General features: G+C 37.5%; 2 protein-coding genes across 2 annotated transcripts in view; one reads left to right on the top strand and one right to left on the bottom strand.

Moving 5' to 3' along the window:
• Positions 1-3,129: 3,129 nt before the first annotated feature.
• On the bottom strand, positions 3,130-3,620 carry LOC116258819 (uncharacterized). The gene is made up of 2 exons (XM_031636231.1): positions 3,596-3,620; positions 3,130-3,479 (listed from the first exon to the last, which is right to left on the bottom strand). Exons 1-2 carry the CDS (start codon positions 3,618-3,620, stop codon positions 3,130-3,132), a joined length of 375 nt encoding a protein of 124 aa, XP_031492091.1.
• Positions 3,175-21,582, top strand: part of LOC116259645 (probable sphingolipid transporter spinster homolog 3) — a 34,238-nt gene continuing 15,830 nt past the window's right edge. The window contains exons 1-6 of the mRNA XM_050079132.1: positions 3,175-3,501; positions 6,654-6,756; positions 6,867-6,932; positions 7,020-7,086; positions 9,821-9,918; positions 17,053-17,129. Of these exons, the coding sequence (XP_049935089.1) occupies positions 6,705-6,756; positions 6,867-6,932; positions 7,020-7,086; positions 9,821-9,918; positions 17,053-17,129 (360 nt within the window). The 5' untranslated portion in view covers positions 3,175-3,501; positions 6,654-6,704. The remainder of the gene's footprint in view (positions 3,502-6,653; positions 6,757-6,866; positions 6,933-7,019; positions 7,087-9,820; positions 9,919-17,052; positions 17,130-21,582) is intronic.

Raw genomic sequence — 21,582 nt, forward strand, 5'->3', positions numbered from 1 at the left:
TGACCTAGTGGTCTAATTTTAAATTATACTGAGTTATAGATTTTACCATCTATAAATCAATAATCAAACTTAACTTACACGGATTTAAAAGCCATTGTGTTAAATTAAATTGGAAAGGACTTGTTTTCTAGAGGCAAGCACTCGCTAGGGCCTACATGTGAGTTCCATCTGGTGTTCTAAGTCCAGACCATAAATTTGAATTTCGATTTCAAATGACGATTGTAATTGGTTTGAGTTAGAAACCTAATTGGATCCAGTATTACATATTGGATTTGGACGTTGACTTGTAATCTACATTGGGATCTATGTCAAAAATTAAATTCATGTTTATTTGAACCCAAATTGTGTTTGTTGTTCAAAATTCACTTTGAAATTGATGTTTTTCATGATCATTTTTGTGAAATTCTCTTGCAAAATTTGGAATTGCCTTTAGCGACAAAATGAAAAATTTTGGGGTGTTAACAAGGTCAACTTGCTAAGAACATATTCTTGCTCTAGGTAGTTTTGATAGTGTCGGTAAGGGCCCACAAAAATTAGTTCCATCTGCTACAACTTCTTCAAAGACCTTTTGACTGTGACGGAAGGGTCTAGTGGCCTCACCCTTGAGCTGGTCAAAGGGTTGGTGGTTTCTATGTGGACGATTTGAGATTGTTCAGACCATCTCAATAGCGGAAGACCATAAGTTGGTAGTATTCTTCATTGATGGAGCCATTGCTTCAGGGCCAAATGAATTCCCAACATCATTCTTCCAACAGCATTGGGATGTGAAGGGAATGGACTTAGTTATTTTTGTGAGAAGTTTCTCAAGATCAAGAGATTGATGAAGAAGGTCCTCATTATGCTGATCGATGTAGAATTCATGACTATAGGCCCACAACCTTATGCAACTCTTCATACTCTGAATTCATTACCAACCGCATGAAGGGGTCCCTCAAAAAAAAAAAAAAAACCAAACCAAGTAGCTTTTCTCTCAAGGATGTTTGTCCAAGACAATGTTATTCTAGTTCATAAGTCTTATGCACTCAGCTCCAAGCTTACTTAAGGCCCCCACTTGTCTAAAACTAGATATCTCCAAAGCCATCAACCAGAGATTCTTGTGTAACTCCTTGCTTCACCTAGGCTTTGGTCGATGATAACTAGATAAAATCTTTACATGCATTCGTACGACAACAGTGGAAATCTTGGTTAACAATATACTAGGGACATTTTTTGACCTGAAGTGCAATCTTAGACAGGGAGAGCCTCTTTCTCTTTACCTATTCGTTACAGTTATTTAGATCCTCTCGAACAATGTTTGGTTCAAAATCTGAAATGGACGCCTCATGATCACTTTCTTATCCTACTAGCAGGTAGATGTCCTAGGATCCCCTCTTCTGTAGATGATGTCATGGTTCCCTCCAAGATTGACCAATAGTTGACACCAATGATCCATGATTCCTTGAGGCTTTTAGGGTGCGCTTGGAAAGTGGGTGCAGCCTAGAAGAATATGTGCTATCGTATTTAATGCAGATTACAATCGTACTCTTAATAGGCAGATTAGGCAATTACTGCTTACTTAGGCTACCCTACATACTGGGAAACTAAGTGGTAGTTGGTGTAATAGCTCGCCAAACATTTGGCTAGTTGGAAGTCTAGGATGTTGGTAACAGTACACCAAGGGATTGTATCTGATTAGCTATGCCTTCCATAGCATCCTTGACTGCTAGTGTTCTCTATTACTTACCAAGGGAAATGTCAGGTGGAAGGAGAGGTAGTTCGAGCTGGGGCTACCATCTTCTTTTGGAGCTTCCTTTGTCAGCCTATTATAGAAGGTGGCAAGGGATTCAGAGGATAAGAGGCATGGTAACTTTACAATGAGGATTTGGCGTAGGGATTCTCCATGGGTAAAGATGATCTATGATAAGTACCTTCATTTTCATAGTTTATGCACCTTAAGGTCTAAGGCTCACTGCTCATGATTTTTCAAGAGAATAATGCACATTTGCAAAGCTTCTCTCACCTAAAGAAAGTTCCATGTTTGATTACTCTGCCCAACTATCATTGAAGGATGTTTCTTGAGTAGTATATTATAGTGCTCATATATTTTAGGAACATTCTTATACACTTAGGCATTGAGAGGCCAGCCGGGAGGTTTCTTGACAGGCTTATTTGGAAACGGACCAGCATGAACAAAGTTACGCATTGGATATCTAGTTTCACACTTATAGAAGACATCCTACTCAAAAATTGGAGGAGTTGGTTCGGCATGAGGATGCTCATTCCCAGGCCGGATGGTTTATGCCAGTAGCCACCTCTTACATAGCATATCACTTGCCAATTGACGGATCCTTTGCTTCGAGGCAGATGAATCCATTGACCATGTGATGTTGTCCTGTAGTTTTGCTACCAAAGTAAGGTTGCTTGCTTCTCAACATTTTAAGGATAAGTATGTTCTTCACACTACCTGAGCTGAAATGTTGGTTCAAGCGCATACTCAAAAGTGGTTGGTTCCAGTCTTCTAGGTAATATGACATATGCTTTTACATAATTGCATGTCATATATGGCTTATTGGTCGTATATCAGGACTCTTTCCATGAAACACTCAAAAGTTCTCTTATCCAGTTGAGAAACACCCACATCTAACTTGCTACTAAGGCGGTTATCAGATTTGCATTCAAATAACCGCAACCTTGAGGGAAGGTAAGGCGGTAATTACTAGCAACTAGTGAAAGGAAGCGTGTTTGGGTGTCCATAGGTCAACCAATGATTTGCTGCTTCTTGAAAGTGTGACGCTCAACTCTATTTCAACCTCCTCACAAAATAACCATTGAATTAGTGTTATAGGAATTTTTTTTCGAGAAAAAACGTGAAAGAAGTTTAAAAGAAGGCTAGTAAAAAGAAAAAAAGAAAAACATGTTTTTCTTTAAAACGTCAATAAAAGGGGGTTAAAACGTCAGTACTTTTTCCTGGTTACATGAAATGTCGAATAACACCAGCATATATGTCATTCCACTTATATTAGAGACATTTCCTAAGGTTTATTGTATCTTGTTCTATAATAGTGATCACAAAAATAAAATTGGAACTCCAAATATCACTTGTATTTTTAAAAACGATATGCTTTTACGGTTCACTTTTAAAATCGTAAATTACAGTAGAAAAACAGAGGCGTTAAATGGTGTCTCCCTCGGAGACCCGTGTACACCACCTCTTTCGGCCCCAGATTCTTCATCCTCCGCGCCTCCGTCGCCGCCGACACCACCAACAGCACCGCCACAATCATCACCACCACCAGTACCACCACAATCATCACCACCACCACAATCGCCATCACCACCGCAATCATCACCACCACCATCAGCAACAGAATCAGTAACACCAATAGCACGAACGACAACAGCGGAAGCAGCATTAGAAACAATAGCGTCTGCGACGACAGCAGGAACAACGACAGTGGTCGTTGCTACGGGGGCGGTGACAATGGCGGATTCGTCGAATCCTTCATGGTTCACTCCTAAGAGGTATGCCTTTTACTTTCCGCTGGTTCCTGGATTTTCTTTTTTATTTTTGACGCCTTGTTTTTTACAATTCCTAGCGATTATTGGCGTCATTTACCCCCCGGTGGATTCTGGGCTCCCATGCGTCTCGATCTCTTTCTGCATTTTGGTTTCGTTGGAAAGATTAAAGGAGATTGAATGTGTTTCTGATTCCGGCATGTTGTTTTGTCAGTTTTTTGTGTTGGGGTTGGGCTCTTTTCCTGTTGGGGGATGCTCTCACCCGTTATTGTCATTGTAAATCGGTTCTTGATGGTGTTGGGGAGGATTCTGACGATCTTGATTAATCGTGGCCCCTTCATGATATTAATTTGATTAATCGTGCCCCACTGATTACGTTCATGTCCTCGGTCGAGGGTATCCCGTTTGAGATGGTAGTCATTCTTAGGCACATGATTCTATTTTTTAGCTGGAGCTATCGCCTTGGTAAAGAAGGGAAAACTTCTTGCGAGGAACACATGAGTACAAAAGATTTTGAAATTCTTATTATCGGAGGAAGAAAACAGAAATTTCGTTTTTAAATGTTAATACAACCAGCACGCCCATTGGCAGGAAGCAGGCCGTGATACGTCATCTTGCTAGAGTTAGAACTTAGAACGTAAGAACTGCTAACTACATTTGTTTCCACTCAGACATCATCGATTTTGTTTTCGGAAGGATTGTTTATCGTTGTGGTTTGTTAGGGATTTTTGTTCGATCAATCTTTTAATCTGTTCACTATTGTTAGTTTTTTTTTTCCCCCTAGAAAAATAATGTATAATGGACCGCTGTTTACTGCTAGTCTGCTACTACGAGTCTGTTTTGAAGTTCTTATTTGCAGAGTGCTTTTTATTGTGAACCTATGATAGTGTGATGTATCATACTGTTACTGCAACTGTGTTTTTATTTGCAGTGTTTATTTAATTGTGAATCTGTGATGTATCGTTTCTGTTAGGCTGTGTTTGTGTTTTTGTTTGTTTGCAGTGTGTTACAAGTTACAACTCTTTGTTTTTTTTTTTTTCATATTTGTAACTATGTTGTCTTAATTCTTACCATGGTATGCAGTTCTCACTTCTCAAATCTCATGTTATGTTTTAAAATTTTATTATGTTAATAAATAATAACACTGTATACTGTATAGTGTACAGGGTATCAATATCATGTATGTTTAGGTTTTTTCTGTTTAGATTATGTATACATATAGAATTTGGTATTTGGTAATCTAAATTTTGAACTTGTCATTATATATATATATATATATATATATATATATATATATATGCAACCCCACACCCATTTGCACATGCACCCATGTGACATAGAACCCATCTTCATCGAAATCAGACATTTTACTCCTACTTTGCATTGTGACACTATATTTTCACAGATTTTCAGATTCTTCATTATAAACACTGTAAGATCACAGGCTACACAAAGACAATCTGTACCCTCTGTTTCTTCAATACCTGGCAAATCAGTAGGGCCCAGTTTGATGGATAGTTGACCAACTTGGTCGGCTAGTCAAGGACTAGTTCATTGACCAACTAGTCCTTGTGTTGGTAAGTCACATTTGGTTTGCATTTCCAGTGCCATCAATATTGGTGCATATCAGCCCATATTTGTTCATGCACATGTCGGCCCCTCTTTGCAACAGTGCTGGGCCAATATCGTACTTCGTAAATATTGGCCAATATGAGACCAGTTTGGGCCATATTGTTCTTCATTTGCTGATTCAACCCATATCAGAATAATAGTTAAACATTAACTTTTTGATCTTAAAGTTTATTTATTTTTTATGCCCGATACTGCCTGATATGAGGATGATACTTATCATCTTTTGAGGGTGAAGTAGATATGCTGACATTGGCTTTTACCTTTTTTCTTAGAAAACATCTTTAGGAAATATTGTTGCCTTTTCTCTTTGCCTATGTTTGTGTCATTTGCATAATAATTTTATAACATGAGAGAGAGAGAGAGAGAGAGAGAGAGAGAGAGAACCCATCTGATCTTTGTATTCCCAAAGGCCAAAACACATGTTCAAAAAAATAAAGTAGAACATTCAAGTCCTGATGTCTTCCTTTTTTGCTTTAGATTTCTTGTTCATGATCTTCAACTATTATTTAGATCTTTTCACAAAATTATTTTTGAAGCGTTCTTCCAATGCAAAAGCACTTATCAAGATTTTAGGTAATAACCCAGTCTAAATCTGGACTGGGTGCACATGAGTTGCCCCAAACATGGCACAGTTCAGGCCCGGCTTGAGCTCAGCTTGGGCCTATTTCCACCAGCTCAAGCTCCTTAATTAGTTTGATGTACGAGCCAAGCCATTATCTGAGCCTGTAGCTGAGCTTAGGTTGAGCCATGCACTCACCTGGGGAGGTTAAACTTTTTCAAGTACAATGTACCTATGGATTCAATCATGGAACATGTAATTTCAAAGTCCTCAAAGACACCCACTGGACCAATGCCAGCTGAGTTATCGATATGGGAACAACTCTTGTAAGTGTTCCTTGAGCTTTTACAAGTCAAGTACATGTAACTTGACCTGTTTAGTTGCTTGAGGTAAACTATTGGCTTGAATTTGACTTGTTTAACAAAGGTTCGAGCTGGAGCTAAGCTTAGGCAATTTCAGCTCATATTACTTGGCTCATTGTGCAACCAGTGGATCCGGTCTTGCCTAGTAACTAGTTATGGTTGATACTCAAATGGATTAGACCACAATGCTTGATGGTATAGAATAGTAGAAGACAAGTATATCCGAGGCTCATGAAATTTTTCAAAATCTTAGATGTAGGGTGATTCTCAAGCCCCTCTCAATGAGATGTTACAACCTGTCCCCCTTATGTAGCACATGTCTTTTCATGTTAGACCCCATATTTGAGTGTTAACTTTGCTCTAATTCTGAAGGCAACAAGTCAAAGCAAAAACTAGTCCAAGAACCTGCTAATTTCTCCCTTAACTGTCTCTGGTTCACATAATAAACAGATCATGTACTAGGACACTAGGTAATATGGCACGTAGGTACATAAGGCCCACAAGGTTTCTCAAATTTTTAGATGACTCCTCTATGTCACGGATGTTACATTCTTCTGTAATAGTTTTGAAAGTTTAATGAATGTAAGCTGTATATATATTGGTAGGTTGGAGGCTCTACTAATTGCCGAGTGGCATTCTGGGTAGAGGCATGCTTGATGCTTCCATTTGCTATTCTTGGATTTGTGATTAGGCCTCTGCAATTGAAAGGTGCAGAATTTCTCATCAGCAAATTCAATGATTCTTCATCATCTCTTATCATTATTAGCATGACTCAGCTTTGAAATACACTTCCAACTTGACCTTATTTGTTCTTACAGGCTTTTTTTCATCTTCAAAATCATCAATTATGGCAAGCATTCAAAAGGCATTGGTAGACAGCAAAGGTAGAAAGCTGCAGCTCGAATATGTTAAAGTGCAGTATCTTCTTTTTTCCTGTTAGTCTTTTATGGTTCTTTTTTGCCTACTTTTAGATGAAGTAAAGGTTGATGGAGATGCTTCCACTGCAAGTGATGATAGGAGCAAGAAGAAGTCATCTTTGTATGTGTATCCTTGTGCTTATGTATAAATTCATGCATGTAGGTGTCTTATTTACGGTTGTGCTTGTGGTTGCATACTTTCATGTATTCTGAAATTTGTATTTGTGGTATTGCATGTCAAGTGTGAAACACACATCCAATATAAGGCACCTCCTAATAGTAATTTCCACAATATGGTAATAATTTCTCCTTTATGTGAAATTACTATGTATTAAAGAGCAGTTGATGTCACTCAGTGGTGGCACTGTTTCTTACATTGATTGCAATCTTGTAGCAACCCTAATGTGGTTCCATTATAAACAGCCCTTGCAGTTGGCTATTTTTTTCCATGTTGTTGGTCTCTCTCTATGTCACAAGGACACGACACTTTGGGTGCTTGCACCCTTGTTGATATGATGTAGATGCTGCTAGAGTGTGGCCCTAAAAAAAGGGAAAATAGAGGAGGGAAAAGGAAGAACATTTTTTTGTTTTAAACATCCTTTTTGTTACTATTTCAAAAAGAGCCTGTGTTCCTTGATTTTATATCATCTCATTTTTTAAATTCTCATTTTTAACTCTCTCTCTCCCCCCCCCCCCCCCCAACCACAAGTGCGCTCGCACACACACACACATATATAATTGTCCAAACACTTGAAAAAAATAAAACTAGCAATAAAATTGCTCACAAGTAATAAAAGTAGCAATTACCGATTAGCACACTATGATTTTATCAATGATTTAGTGGGAAAGGAAATAATTTATTTGTTGCCGCACCCAAGCTGCACCTAATACGATTTAGGTTCGACAAACTGTTGAAGAATCCATGTTACTGAGATCCATTATCACCTAAGTCATACAGACACTTATGATATGCCAATGTATTCGTGTCGGTACGGGGACACAATTATGTGTTGAGGTGGGCATCGGTTCGGGTACCCATTACCTGGCCCGATCGGGCCCGGGCCCAGGCCGGCTTGATAATTATCAGGCCAGCCCGGGTTGGACCGATGGGGCTCGGTAGGTCCGGTAAAATTTATTTCTTTAATTTTACATATTTTATTATTAAAAATGTATTTTATATATAAAAAACTTATTTAATATTTAAAAGTCGTTTTTTTATTTTAATTTGGCTCGGCCGGGCTGGGCCCGGGCTTTGGGCATCGAGCCCTGGCCCGAGTTTTGGACAGCGGGCAGGCCTGGACCAGGTTCTTATTGGGCCGGGCCAGCTCGATGCCCAGGTATAGTTATGTGGGTGTGACTGTATTTTAAAACTTCAAAATTTATATTTTCAGACAATTTTTTTTTTCATTTTGAGCTTTCCCTTTTTTTTGTTAACCTTCCACCAAGGTTCTATATTTTTGCTCTCATTTTTTTTCTTTAATTTTGACAATTCTTGTGGATCATTATATATGTAAAGCTGCCATTTCCCCGTACCCAAATTTTTGTAAAATCACCATGCCCAATTGGTTGGCCATACCTGTACCCATACCTATGTGACTTAGACTGTCACAAAAGCCCATTTTTTTAAAAAAAAAAACCCTTTTTGTACTTAAAAAATAAGTCGGCAGAAAAAACCCGTCTTTTTTGAAAAATATGCCAATACCTAAGTCACATGGGTACTTTAGTAAGGCCTATGTACCCATGTCGCTACGTACCCATGTCGCCATACCCATACCCAAGGGGTGACTTGGACATACTTGTTTTCTTTTTAGATCAAAACTGATCCAAACTTCTTAATTTTACTTGATTTAATTTTTTTTCAATTGGATTTTTATTCTATTTTGTAAGTTATTGTTCATTAACTTGCAATGTTGTTATTTATATCACTTGTTTATTTAAATATTGCTTTCATTTTGATTTTTTTTGTATATTATTTTCTATATATACATACATATATGCTGTCGTACCCTTGTACCCACATTTTCTAAAGTTGCCTTGTCTGCACCCGTATCTCCATACCTAAAGTTGAACCACACTTGTACCCTTGTGACTTAGGCCAGAACAAAAAAGAAGCCAAAAAAGGTACCTAAATGCATTTTTATGTTTTTGATATTTTTTTTGACATGTTTTATTTTTATTTCTATGTTTTATTTTCTCATTTATTGAATTTTATTTTTACGATGTTTTTTAATACTTTAAATTTGCTGAGATTTTTCCTGAGATTTTCAACTTTGTGTATTATACCAGAGAATAATCTTGCCATTTAAAAAGCTGTAAATGATACTTGTGACTATGCTTACATCCATAGTCATAAAAACACGTTTTTTTTGAAAAGAATGCAATAAATTAAATTGCTGTTTAAAACTTTTAAAAAACATGTTTTTTTTGAAAGAAACATTAAAAACGAAAATTTATTTTTTCGCATTTTTTTTACTATTTTTATTTTTTTCATTTGTAATGCCAAACAGTTTTTTTTATTTGTTGCAAATCTACTTATCTTTTGATGTTTTGTGTTATTCGTTTCTCACATATTTTATTTTCCCCCATTTTTAGTTTTTTTAAATTTTTAAAAATTTACCATATTCTTCACGTATTTTTCTTGTGTTTTTCAAGCTTGCCGTATTATACCTGAGAAAAACCTCGCGTTTAAAACTCCAAATTTTTTTCCCATTACCGTCATTAACTAGATCTGCAGCTATCAATCATTTTTGGTGCAAGTAATTTGGATCCCTTTATCATATATCTCTGTAGCCATCCATAAAATATTGTGAAGGCTAACAAACTTGTTATTTAATGTCATATCATGCTTATTTTAGGTCCAACAGTGCATCAAAGGTTATGATGCAAGTTTCGAGGTTCTGGGGTGATCTAATAGTACTTCTGGCCGACAAGGTCTACGTTGTACATGTTTTAGGTACTTGTTTCTGTCTGTCACTCTAACATTATTTCTCACTTTGCATGCATAAGAAATCATGAGATCATGGCCAATTTTTGGTGAACCATTCCGCCATAATAAATGGTGATTTGTCTGCAGTTTTGCATATTTATGCAAGGAACTGTAGACCCTAAATTTATCCATATAACTTTATTCATCACTTATTGCTCCTGATGTTTACTGAACCATTCTATCATTATAAATGGCACTCTATATGCAGTTATGTGTATTTGTGCACTATGCAGATCACCAATTGTATCCATGTAACTGCATTCTTCATTTTGTTAGTTCTTTGGTAGAATTTGATTCTCTAGCTTTTGCTTAAGATTAGTTGATACAAATGTTTTGCACACTTAGTTGTCAAGGCGCCCAGGTGCTGCCTGGGGGCACCAGGCGGCGCCTAGCACCTAGTAAATTTGTCGATAGAAACTCTTTTTGTAGACACGATTTTATTTGAATGAATAATAAAACGAATCCTACAGTTGCTTTATTGCAATCTGGTTTGTTTTACTATTTATGACCTCTTTGTAAATGTCTTTTTATCGTAAAACCAGTTCATATAGTGTCATTGTTGCATTTAATTTTTCTGAGTGCTTATTGCCTACTTGTAATGTTGCATGCACACCGACTACAGAGAGCCTTCTTGCTTGCTCCTGAACAACAGAAAAGAAAAATGGCACAAATCAATAAAAAAAGATTCACTGTTACTACCCCCTGCTAGACTCTATTTCACCAAGGAACACCATAGCACTGAATCTCTTCTTCGGCCAAATCTGCTATCCTTTGTCATCAGGTGGGGTCAGTTGATAATGAGCCCCTGCAGTGTGCAGCATGAGCAACCAAAGAAAAAAAAAAGATTTGGGCATATTCCACGTCAGTAAAAAAACGAGAAAGGAGAAAATAGATAAAAAAAAAGAATAAAAAATGAGAGGCCCGATTTCGGCATAGAAGATGTCACCCGGGTGCGGCAACCCTGGTGATGCACCCGCGTTGCGTCTATGACCCAAATTCGCACCCAACCCGCACCTTATTGATTTCAATTTTTTTCATGTTTTTTTATCAAATTCGATATTATTAATATATTATAATAATAAATTAATAATAATAATAAATACCCATGCTGCACCGCCACACTGCAATTTTTTGAGATGTATCGCTCTGGCACCCGCACCGTACCCCATGCACTGGTGACATAGCAGAACACCCTCAGCGAAAGAAATGTAGAAGAAACTTAAGGGGGTGAGAGAAAGAAAAAATGATACTTGTTGTTGTGTTTTTACTGTCGCTGCTCAAGCTCCTATGTGCTCACCCCGATCGCCATAGATGGCTAGGGACTTTTTGTTGCTCAACATAAATCCCTTACAAATAGAAGGCAACGAACAAGATTCAAGAGAGTGAGGAGAGATAAATGGGAGAAGGAATTCGACAAAAAGCCACTTATACTTGTCTTGGGAAATTTGATGTTGACCCATTGTTGTGTACACAATTCTAGTGAAGACCCTTTTATTTTTTTCAATTATTATCCTACAACCTTTTGGGTTTTAGTAGGGGTCTGGTTGACTCGCACTTTGTAAAAAAATAATTTGAGGACCCAACCAGGAAAGATTTTAGTTGCGCAGAGTAAAGTAAAGACGATGTTCAGAATCTCTTATACATGCAGTTGTCTCTGCATTACAAATCATGCTCCTTCATGATAAAATTCCTTCTAACGTAACAATTGCATTATGAAATGTAGCTGCATGTGTATACATCAATCATGAAGATCTATCTCACTACAGAAAGTCCCCGTACATTGGATTTAAAAACAGTTTAACACAGTTTTTTTTAATTGAACTGTAAAAAAGTAACGTATATATGTTTTCCCAATCACTACGTGCGACGTCAATGTATTTAACTCTAAAATCCAAACCAACAATGTTTTCAATGTTAAGAGACATTGCTCCACAAATTAAATGAGAAAAATAAGAGATAACTCCTTTTGTGAAACACCAAATGTCCACCTTTTCCTTCGGTTTTTCAAACAAACACTTGATCTCATCAAAAGTATTGAAGTAATCACCCAAATGATGAAATTATCCCTTCAGGTGAGCAGGATTTTACCCACCACCTGAAAGAAGGCCAAAGCACTAAAAAATATTAGTCACCCAAATGATGAAATTATCCCTTCAAATTGAAAATATTATTAAGAAAATAAAACTAAAAAGGAAAAATTGCTAATTAATGGCTTCCGTACAAACTCAAAAATTATATAGATCAAGATTGTGGGGATGAGTTTAAGTAGAAAGATGTAACTCACTAATAGGTATATATATGTAAAAGGTATTCTGGATCTTACAACCAACAGGAGCTATTAAGTGAACCTATTTCAGTTATAGACTATTTCATTTGAATCATTTCAAACAAAAACCATATCAAATCAGTACATATAATATACATCACAAGTTTACAACAGATTGTACATATAATACACATAACACCCTCACAAATGAGAAAAGAAATAGGTATTCAGGTCGCAAAAGTGAGGTCTGCACATACTTCTCTAATAACTAGACATGCACTAAACAAGAGAAACTGGTGGTCTTTTTACCATAAACCTAGGTTTTAGAGCACATAAGATATACACAGAAATTTGTTGGTTTTTGAAATTTAGTGGTAATGAATCATTAAAATAGTGGTGATGTTATTTTGAGATATCCTCATATTTTCCTGGTACATTGTAAAATGTTCTTTTTTGGTCATTTTTAAGCATGTAATGTTTTATTTTGTTTCTCTTATGATTTCAAAAAGATCTTTTTTTTTTTTGGGTTCTTTTGCATGAAAAATCCTCGAAAGATGATTGTCCTGGAACTTATCCTTTGTGTGTATTTGTTTGTGTTCAAGGTCTAAAGCTTCTTAGATCTTCTCAATGATTTTTCCTAGAAAACCGACATAGTAAAAAAATTTCTGAGAAGAACCTTACCAAGATTATTGTTGGTAACAGCAGTTTGAGATTTTGAATTAAACATTAAAAAATTTAGACATTCAAAATTTTAAATTTTAATTGAAAATTTTATGTTTGAATGAAATTTTTTCTTTTGGTGTTGGGTGCATGTAAGATCTATTATGGATCTTATAGGTACCCAACTTGGTTCATTTATGAAAATGGCTGTGTTAACAAAACATGATTTCAGCATATGCTTGCTCTACCAAGAACCAATCTGTTGCCTGAAAGGATACAAAGTTACTGATTCAAAGACATGCATTGCCTGCAATGTTGTCACCTTCGGTCGATTTTTTTTCAAAATGTTTGTTCTTTTTGCATAAACCTAACCTAATTATATCCTAACTGGAGAAATATATATTTTTCCTGCATATGCAAGCTATACTTCAGTTAATTAACTTCTTCGTTCCAATCGACAGCTCTCCAGATTGTGGGGATATACATAATAATGTTGGATACATCACTCGTGGATTTTTTTTTATTTTCGTTTTTTGTCAAAGTGAACCCCAGTGAGATGGTCAGGACAAACTTGTTTTGCGTGCTTGAACCCAGTTGGACTTATAAAATGACAAGACATCAGCTATTAGATCTTAGAAAACATGGTTTCTAGCTTTCTATGCACATGAATATCATTTCATAGGCAACCAGTCAACCTTTTCCACTCCTGTGTTAATGTGCAGACTCAAGGTAGTTACTGACCATTAGAAGAGCTGTCTCAAACTGCAAATTTGAACAGATAAGGTTTCTGATTGGTCACTACTTTCTTATCCAGACTCGTATGTAGTTTTTTGTTCATATTTAAGTCTACGTTCAAGTTTGAATCTGGTTAGTGCATGCTTGTTAGTTGCTATAGAATTCATGGTGGCTACATGTGGACCAAGTGTAACGAGTTTACTGCTCCAAATTGGTGGAAAAGGGACCTACTGTCACAGGTTTTTGCGTTTTTATATTTTTATCAATGTTGTAAAAAGTGTATCGTAATCCGTATCGGTCAGGCCAATAGATATGTTGTATGGTAAAGTATCATATGTGTATCGTAAATTTATTTTTTTAATTCGAAAAATAGAAAAAATAGAGAAAAATTAGATAATTCAAGAAAAGCAAAAATTATATTTTTTAAAGGAAAAAACATGCTATACATAATGACAGGCATATTATAGGTATGAAATTACTTCACAAACATTAATAAGTGGTCATAATATCATATAGCAACACAACATGAACTAACGCATCGAGAAACATAATTTATAAGATGATCTACATAATAACTCGTAAGTAAGTCATAAGATCCATAACACATCAAAAACCTAGTTTTACTTACACTATACATCACATCACAAGACAAAATTGTTCAAAGTTAATGCAAATAACAAATGAAAACAGCTTCATTCATAATCTTTATCATCTCATTCTCATTTTCATCTTTTGTAGAAGATATAAACCATCTTTATCTAAATAAGAATCAATCAGCCATGCATAAATCTGCCCTCAAATTGACGATTTCATGGTGAAACTGATTATTCGTTTTGAAAATTGCCACAATCTCCCCGGTCTTCAACTATTAGATACGTTCAGAAATGAAGAGGGAGGCAAGTTTTAAAACTTAGTTTGAAAACAGGTGGTTTTAACCCCATGTTTTTCAAAATAGACATGTATCATGTGATATGGGGTGTATCGCCCTGTATCGTACGATACAGGCTATGTATCGCACAATACATGCAATATGCATACGATACACCCACCACTTGTTTGCGATACAGGTGGTGTATCGTATCATAAATTTAAAAAAGACAGTACATATCGTCGATATGGCCCCGTATCGTACAATACGTACAACACTGGTTTTTATAGTTGATATAAACTGTCATGTTGTTATTCACGACTTTTTCTAAGTCATATACAGGGATAAGCATAGTGCAAGAATTAAGGTCACTAGCCTTCTTTTGCACAATATTTTTAGCATTATGCAGTAAAAAAAAAAGTTACTATCAAATACCTTATGCAGGTAAGACAATAGAAGGGGACTTTCTTGTATTAATAATTTATGTTTTCTAGGTATTTCTAATGTCCAAAACCAAGCAACATCGAACAGAGAAAAGAACGATCTCGTAAAACATTTTGTAGGGTCTTCCTGTCCAGATGCAGGTAGTAAAAAGAAAAGATTGAAAACAAACAGCCATAATAACCTCAAGGATGTGCTCAAACTTAAATAAGGTGATTGGTGCCTAATTTTTGTTGATCAAAATTTCCTTCTACCGTTCTACCTAACAGCCTTGCCTAAGAGGACAGTATTGTGTTCGTGGTAATGAACTGTTCATGGAGATATTGGCGTGACAAAGTTCTACCAATATCAAGAAAAGGGGAGGCTGGTAGATTGTGTATCGTGTTATCTGAAATAGTCATCAACTCAGTTCAGTAATCCAGTAAACTGGGATCCGTTGGAGTCTCATATCTGTGCTTTGGGCCTTAGTCCTTACATCAAAATACAGCCAAGGGTTGGTCAAGGGAGAGGGAGTTAAGTCTCTGTTGGTCTAGACTATAGAATTTTTTGGTCTGGCCAACTAAGGCAATTCTTTATGCCAGGATATACATTCTTCTAGTTGTTTGCCAGCTTTCCCTGCCAGGTATACATGTAGGCGGTTATTCAACTGAAAGTTTTGGTGGTACCTGGTTTCCTGCTCAAATAAACATTGCCCATCTGCTGGAATGCATGTTGAGAAATATTCTGCATAGGCTCCAGATAAAGCTTGGTGGAGCTTCTTCTTGTGAAGACCAAGAAAATCTATCTCTTTGGTGAGGTTTTTCTTATAGCTCCCTCACATTTTATTCACTTATGTGAATGTATAGAAATTTTACCAACCCAAGTGCAAAAACATAAAATGCTAAGGACAACTGCTGAAGGATTTGATTTAGATGACAAAATCCATCAAGACAGAGCCGTGGAGTCCAGTTCCAAATGTCTGGTTAAGTCAAGTAGAAGTTCCATTTATCCTTTAATCCACATCCTTGTGTTCATAAAACTTCTCAAGAGTGTAACTTGGTATGTCATATTCTTTCTTAACGTTAGCTTGAAATTCAAAATCTGTCTATGAATAACTATTTTGCACCGCACAACGTTGAAGATTAGTTATTGGAAGCAATGTTATAAAAGGCGTAGCGTATCGTGTATCGGTCGGGCCGACCTATACGCCGTATCGTAACGTATCGTAAACGTAGCGTAACGTATCGTAAAATTATTTTTTTAATTTTAAAAAATATTTAAAAATCAGAAAAAATAGACAAAAATTCTCAAAAATCTGAAAACAATGAACAAAAAATCAGAAATCAAGAAAAATAAAAAATGTATTCAAATATAAAAAAGATCATCATACATAAGGAACATTCATGTGTATACTATCAACAACACATTCAAAAATAAGAAATCAAATATTCAAATTAACATAATAAGCATCTATCACAATTTTAAACTTGAAAATTTTATAAAATTTGAGGACTTAGAGTCTTAAGTCTTGGAGTTTTAGGACTTAGATTACATAAGAACTTTATAAGTTCAAACATATAGTTATCATATTTCATGATTCAACGATGATATCTCCCAAATCGATGAATTATCGGTTAATTTTTATGAAAATACGCAAAATTTCTCCCTCCTATGTCTATTGGAGTCTTTAAATACAAGAAGAGAGAGAGGAAGGAGTGTTTAAACTTTTAAAAAATAAAGAATTTTATGTTTTCTCCCGTACGTATCGTACGATACGTATCGTATAGGTCGAAGAAACCTATACGATACGTGTTCAATACACGATACGCGTGTTTATCGTACCCATATCGCCCGTATCGTACGATACAGGTCCCGTATCGTACGATGCGGCCGATACGGGTACGATAAACACGCGTATCGTGTATTGAACACGTATCACGCGTATCGTACGATACGGATAACATTGATTGGAAGGGTTCCACTTATTGAAATTTGTTTACATGGTTCTACTGTTTTAGAACATGACTGCAGTGTTGGAAAATAAATATGCTTCCAATTTTCTCAGTGATGCTTTTCTCATAGACAGCCTTGTAACCTAACCACCTTGTCTCATTTTAATTTAGTTCAATTTTCTCTTGCTATGATATTTCAGGGTACATATCATACAACTTTGTTATTGGTGCTTATTCATATTGGGGGCCAAAGGCTGGTTATGCTATTTGTAACATGGTAAATTCCTAAACTTACTTATGTCATCTTCTATTGATTTTTTTTCAAGTGTTGCATGACATTTTGTTTTTTTGTTTTTACTTAGGACCTGCTTCAGTTAGATGATACATCATTTAGCTTTTTCTTTTATTGCACTATCTCTTTTTCCTTCTCAACCTGAAAATATTTTCTGGAATAAAAAAGGTCCTGCTTCTTTTCTGTACCACTAAGCTCCGCGAAATAGTCTATTGAACAATGCACTAATTGACAGTTTCCAGGAGGCATACTCTTATAGAAATTATTCATTCTGGTTGGGAAAAATTATGAACTGCTTTGTACACCGCCAAGGTTGATTTTGCATCTCAAGATTCTTGACCTGATCATGCATGGAAACTTGATATGCATTCATACGCTTGCGGAAGTGCAGTCCTTGATTTTTCTTGATATCTGGAACATAGTTAAGTTAGTTCACTTCACAAATTCCTATATAATTCTTCCCTTGCTCAAATGTATGGTGATTTTTTTGTTCAAATATGTTAGTATGATGCTTCTACTTCTTTGGAAGTTCTCATCATGTTAGTCGTCGGCTAACTGAGCTGCGATAAAAGGGGTAAAGACACACGCACACTTAACCTAATTCTCCTTGGAATTAGGGCCAAACTCTCTCAACGCGAGAGAGGAACCTTTTCATTCAAAAAGCATAAACCTCTAAACAGTATTAGTTCCCTTTTATACGTGGGAACTATGGGTCTCCTGTCTCTAAGACCCGACCCACTTATTCTTGTATCCTATAGTAACATTACCCTCCCCTTAACCAACACCTTGTCCTCAAGGTGTGAACTCCGGAAATCGCTGTTGTATCTCTGCAGCGTCTTCCCAAGATGGGATAAGAGCTTCTGCTCCTTGCGATTCCACCAGCCAAGCCGTGTAAGGTTGATTTGTCCTTTTATATGTCTTCTGCTGAAGCACTCGGAAGGGAAATAATTCATCTGGAGGAGCACATGGCAGTGCCCGGACTGTAATCTCTGGTTCAGCACTAGATAACAGGCCTTCAGACGTGAGAGATGAAATACAGGGTGAATTGAAGATCCTTCCGGAAGTTGTAGCCTATATGCCAATGTCCCAATCCTTTCAATCACCTTAAAAGGACCTGAATACCGTGCAGACAATTTATGGATTCCGGCTGATCGACGTTGGATCTTTCCTGCAGGAAAATTCTTCAAGTAGACCCACTGGCCTATCTCATATTCTTGAGAACGATGCTTCCTATTGTACTGCTTGGCCATTCTATTTTGAGCAGCTGCCAACTTGCTTTTGATAATATCCAGCACTTGGTTTCTTGCTATGAGCTGGATATCTACTTCGTCCAACTGTGACCCTTGAGGATGGAAGCGACGTAAATCAGGAGGGGGTCGCCCATATACCACTTCAAAAGGAGATTTTCCTAGAGCTGAATGTACTGCAGTGTTATAAGAATACTCTGCCCATGAGAGGTATTCTGTCCAGTTATGAGGCTGGAACTTAGCGTAACACCTCAGATATGTTTCCAAGACCCTATTTATAACTTCTGTTTGACCATCCGATTGCAGATGATACGCAGTGCTCATTTGTAGTTTGGTTCCCTGCGATTCGAAGTACTTTTTCCAGAATTTACTTAAAAACAGGGGGTCGCGATCACTTACCACTGTCCGTGGCATACCATGTAGCTTCCCTACATGATCCTGAAAAGCCTTAGCCACATCCTTGGCTGTGAAGGGGTGTGAAAGTGTTATAAAATGAGCGTATTTTGATAGCCTGTCCACAACGACTAATATAACTGATCTTCCCTTCGATCGTGGCAGCCCTTCAATAAAGTCCATGGATAAGTCCTCCCATATTTTGTCTGGTATGGGCAGAGGTTGTAAGAGGCCAGCAGGGCGCAACGTCTCATATTTGTGCCGTCTGCAAGTATCACAGGCCTTGATATATTCTCTGATTTCTCTCTTCATGCCTGGCCAAAAGAAGGTCTGTCGGGCCCTCTTGTAAGTGCCTTCCCCTCCTTGGTGTCCCCCTTCGACACGTCATGGAAGAAGGAAATTAATTCCTTGATGAGCGTGGAATTTGGAGGTACATATATTCTGTTTTGATAGTACAGGTAAGGGTCTCTCCACCGGTAACCATACACTTGAGTCGCATTCTGCTCAAGTTGTTCTTTCTTCTTTTGTACATCCACTGAGATGTGATGTTCTTGTTTCATCTTCTCCCATAAGTCTGCAATAGGCCTGCATACCAAAGGTAAACAAAAGGTATTCAATTCTGCTCTGTTTTCTTTTTCATATCTCCACGACAAGCTATCAGCCACTATGTTTTCACTACCCTTCTTGTATATAACATCAAATTCATATTCAGCTAACTTCATAATACACTTTACTTGGGCAACATTAACTGATTTCTGTTGCATGCAATGCCTCAAACTGCTGTGGTCCGTAAAAACCTGAAATTTTCGTCCTACTAAATAGTGATGCCACTTTTGGATGGCCATGACCATGGCTATGAGCTCTCGTTCGTAAGCGGATTTAATTCTGAAACGAACCCCCATAGCTTTGTTGAAAAAAGCGACTGGGTGTTTCCCTTGGGTGAGCACTGCCCCAACACCACTCTCAGATGCATCTATCTCCACCTTGAAGGTCTTGGTGAATTCGGGCACTATATACTTGTATAGTGCACGCAGTGCTCGTTGGTTGTTCCAGGTTTGTATAGTTACCGGCTTAGGTTTTTGACATTGTACATTCGGGTTATGGAGCTTGTTAGAAACTTCCAAGGCAGTTCAGAACTATCTTTCTGCGGTGAGTACATGACATTTTCTTTCTTTTTTCCTTTCTTTCTTTGTTTGTATAAACAAGCTATGGTAGCAGATCCGACCAAATGGCAGTGGCATATTGAATTTCTTCAGATTGAAGTTCTCAAGTCCAGCCCCCAGTTGGTGATTGAAACTCTTGTTGACAAAAGGAATGTTATTTTGGTCAATCTACATAATTTCGGTTGCTTTCTCAAAAACATTGCCGTCCAGGCTGTGCTTGCAATTGAACAGTTGGAGTGAGAATAATGCGTTTAGAAGATGGCAGCTGCTAATTTGTGTTTACCCAGTGTGTGGCAGTACAGATCTCAGTTTGTGGTGATACGTTCTCTTTTCATTTTCAAAATCTACACAAATACCCCCTTAATTAAGGGTGGGCAGTGGGCTTGCAAGGATCCTACACCGTTATAGGACGATTTGCTGGAAAAGCCACAGATGAGGACAGTTACCAGATGAATCGATGGTAACTCTCTCGTTCGGACTCTGATTGAGGCATGTAATATCTTGTTGGAAAGCTAACCTCAGGAGTTTTTGAACGGATATGGATCGCAAAGGTCTGTCGTCGTTTGGTGTGGTTGATTTGTTGGGAAAATGATGAATGTGTTTCTGCATAATAGGATGTATAGGTCTTCCGATCGGCTGGATTTTGTGTTGATGGAGTAGATCAGGGCCTAGGTTGCACGATTCCTTAAAAGAGCTCTGCGTCTAGAGTAGAGTTGTCGACAGAGTGACTGTACGGTATCCTTGCTTGCTGGAGAGCTCCACGTCAAGGGAGAAGCTGCAACGCATGGACCTAGCAGGATGGTCGTGGAATGTTGTCGCACGGTTTGGGATTGAGGACAGAGGAAAGAGGGTGGTGGTACTCAGATGGCTGCAGCGAATGGTGAACAACAGCAGCAAATCCGGCGGTCGGTGGTGGCTCTTGATGGGGCACGCAAGGGATGAAACCTGAGAGACAAATCTGATGCTAAACTTTCATTCTTCAGATTGTACAAGTCTAACAATGAATGAAGGCATGCCTACATAAGCACATGCATGGCCTTTGCAAGGAAACAATTCAAAAACTAAATTCGAATTTGAAATTCCCTTCTAAAGAGGTTTCCTAATCACGACGGCATCAATTAAGGAGGGTTTCATTCCTAGAACCTGCACAGATCTGGCACACAAAGGAGAGCTGATGTTGTGTTCGGTTGGTGCATAGGTGGCATGTGTTTGGCTGAAGTGGCACTCTAAAAATGGCATGAATGGCTGGCTCACATGAAGACCGTATGGGAAAACGCATGGCATCTATGCTGGCAGTGCATGGGAGGTGGGCGCCAGCATGTGGGGGCCTGTGATGGGTCACCTAAAATGGCACCAAGTCTGGTTGAGGTGTCAACCTGCATGGAGGTTAGTGCTGGGTCATAAGGGCTGCTGACTGGACCAGAATGCGCACTAGCAGTGGGCTCGAACTGGGGCGCACCTGCTTGTGTTGGGACAACTTAGGCCAGTGGCGTAGCCACATTGTGAATGTTTATTATATTTTATACAATATAACATATAATATGTGTATAATATATATTATATATTGTACAATATAACATATGGTATATATATATATAATATGTATAATATATTTATATAATTTATGCATTAAAT

This window comes from Nymphaea colorata, chromosome 8, assembly GCF_008831285.2.
Source record: "Nymphaea colorata isolate Beijing-Zhang1983 chromosome 8, ASM883128v2, whole genome shotgun sequence".
Lineage (NCBI taxonomy): Eukaryota > Viridiplantae > Streptophyta > Magnoliopsida > Nymphaeales > Nymphaeaceae > Nymphaea > Nymphaea colorata.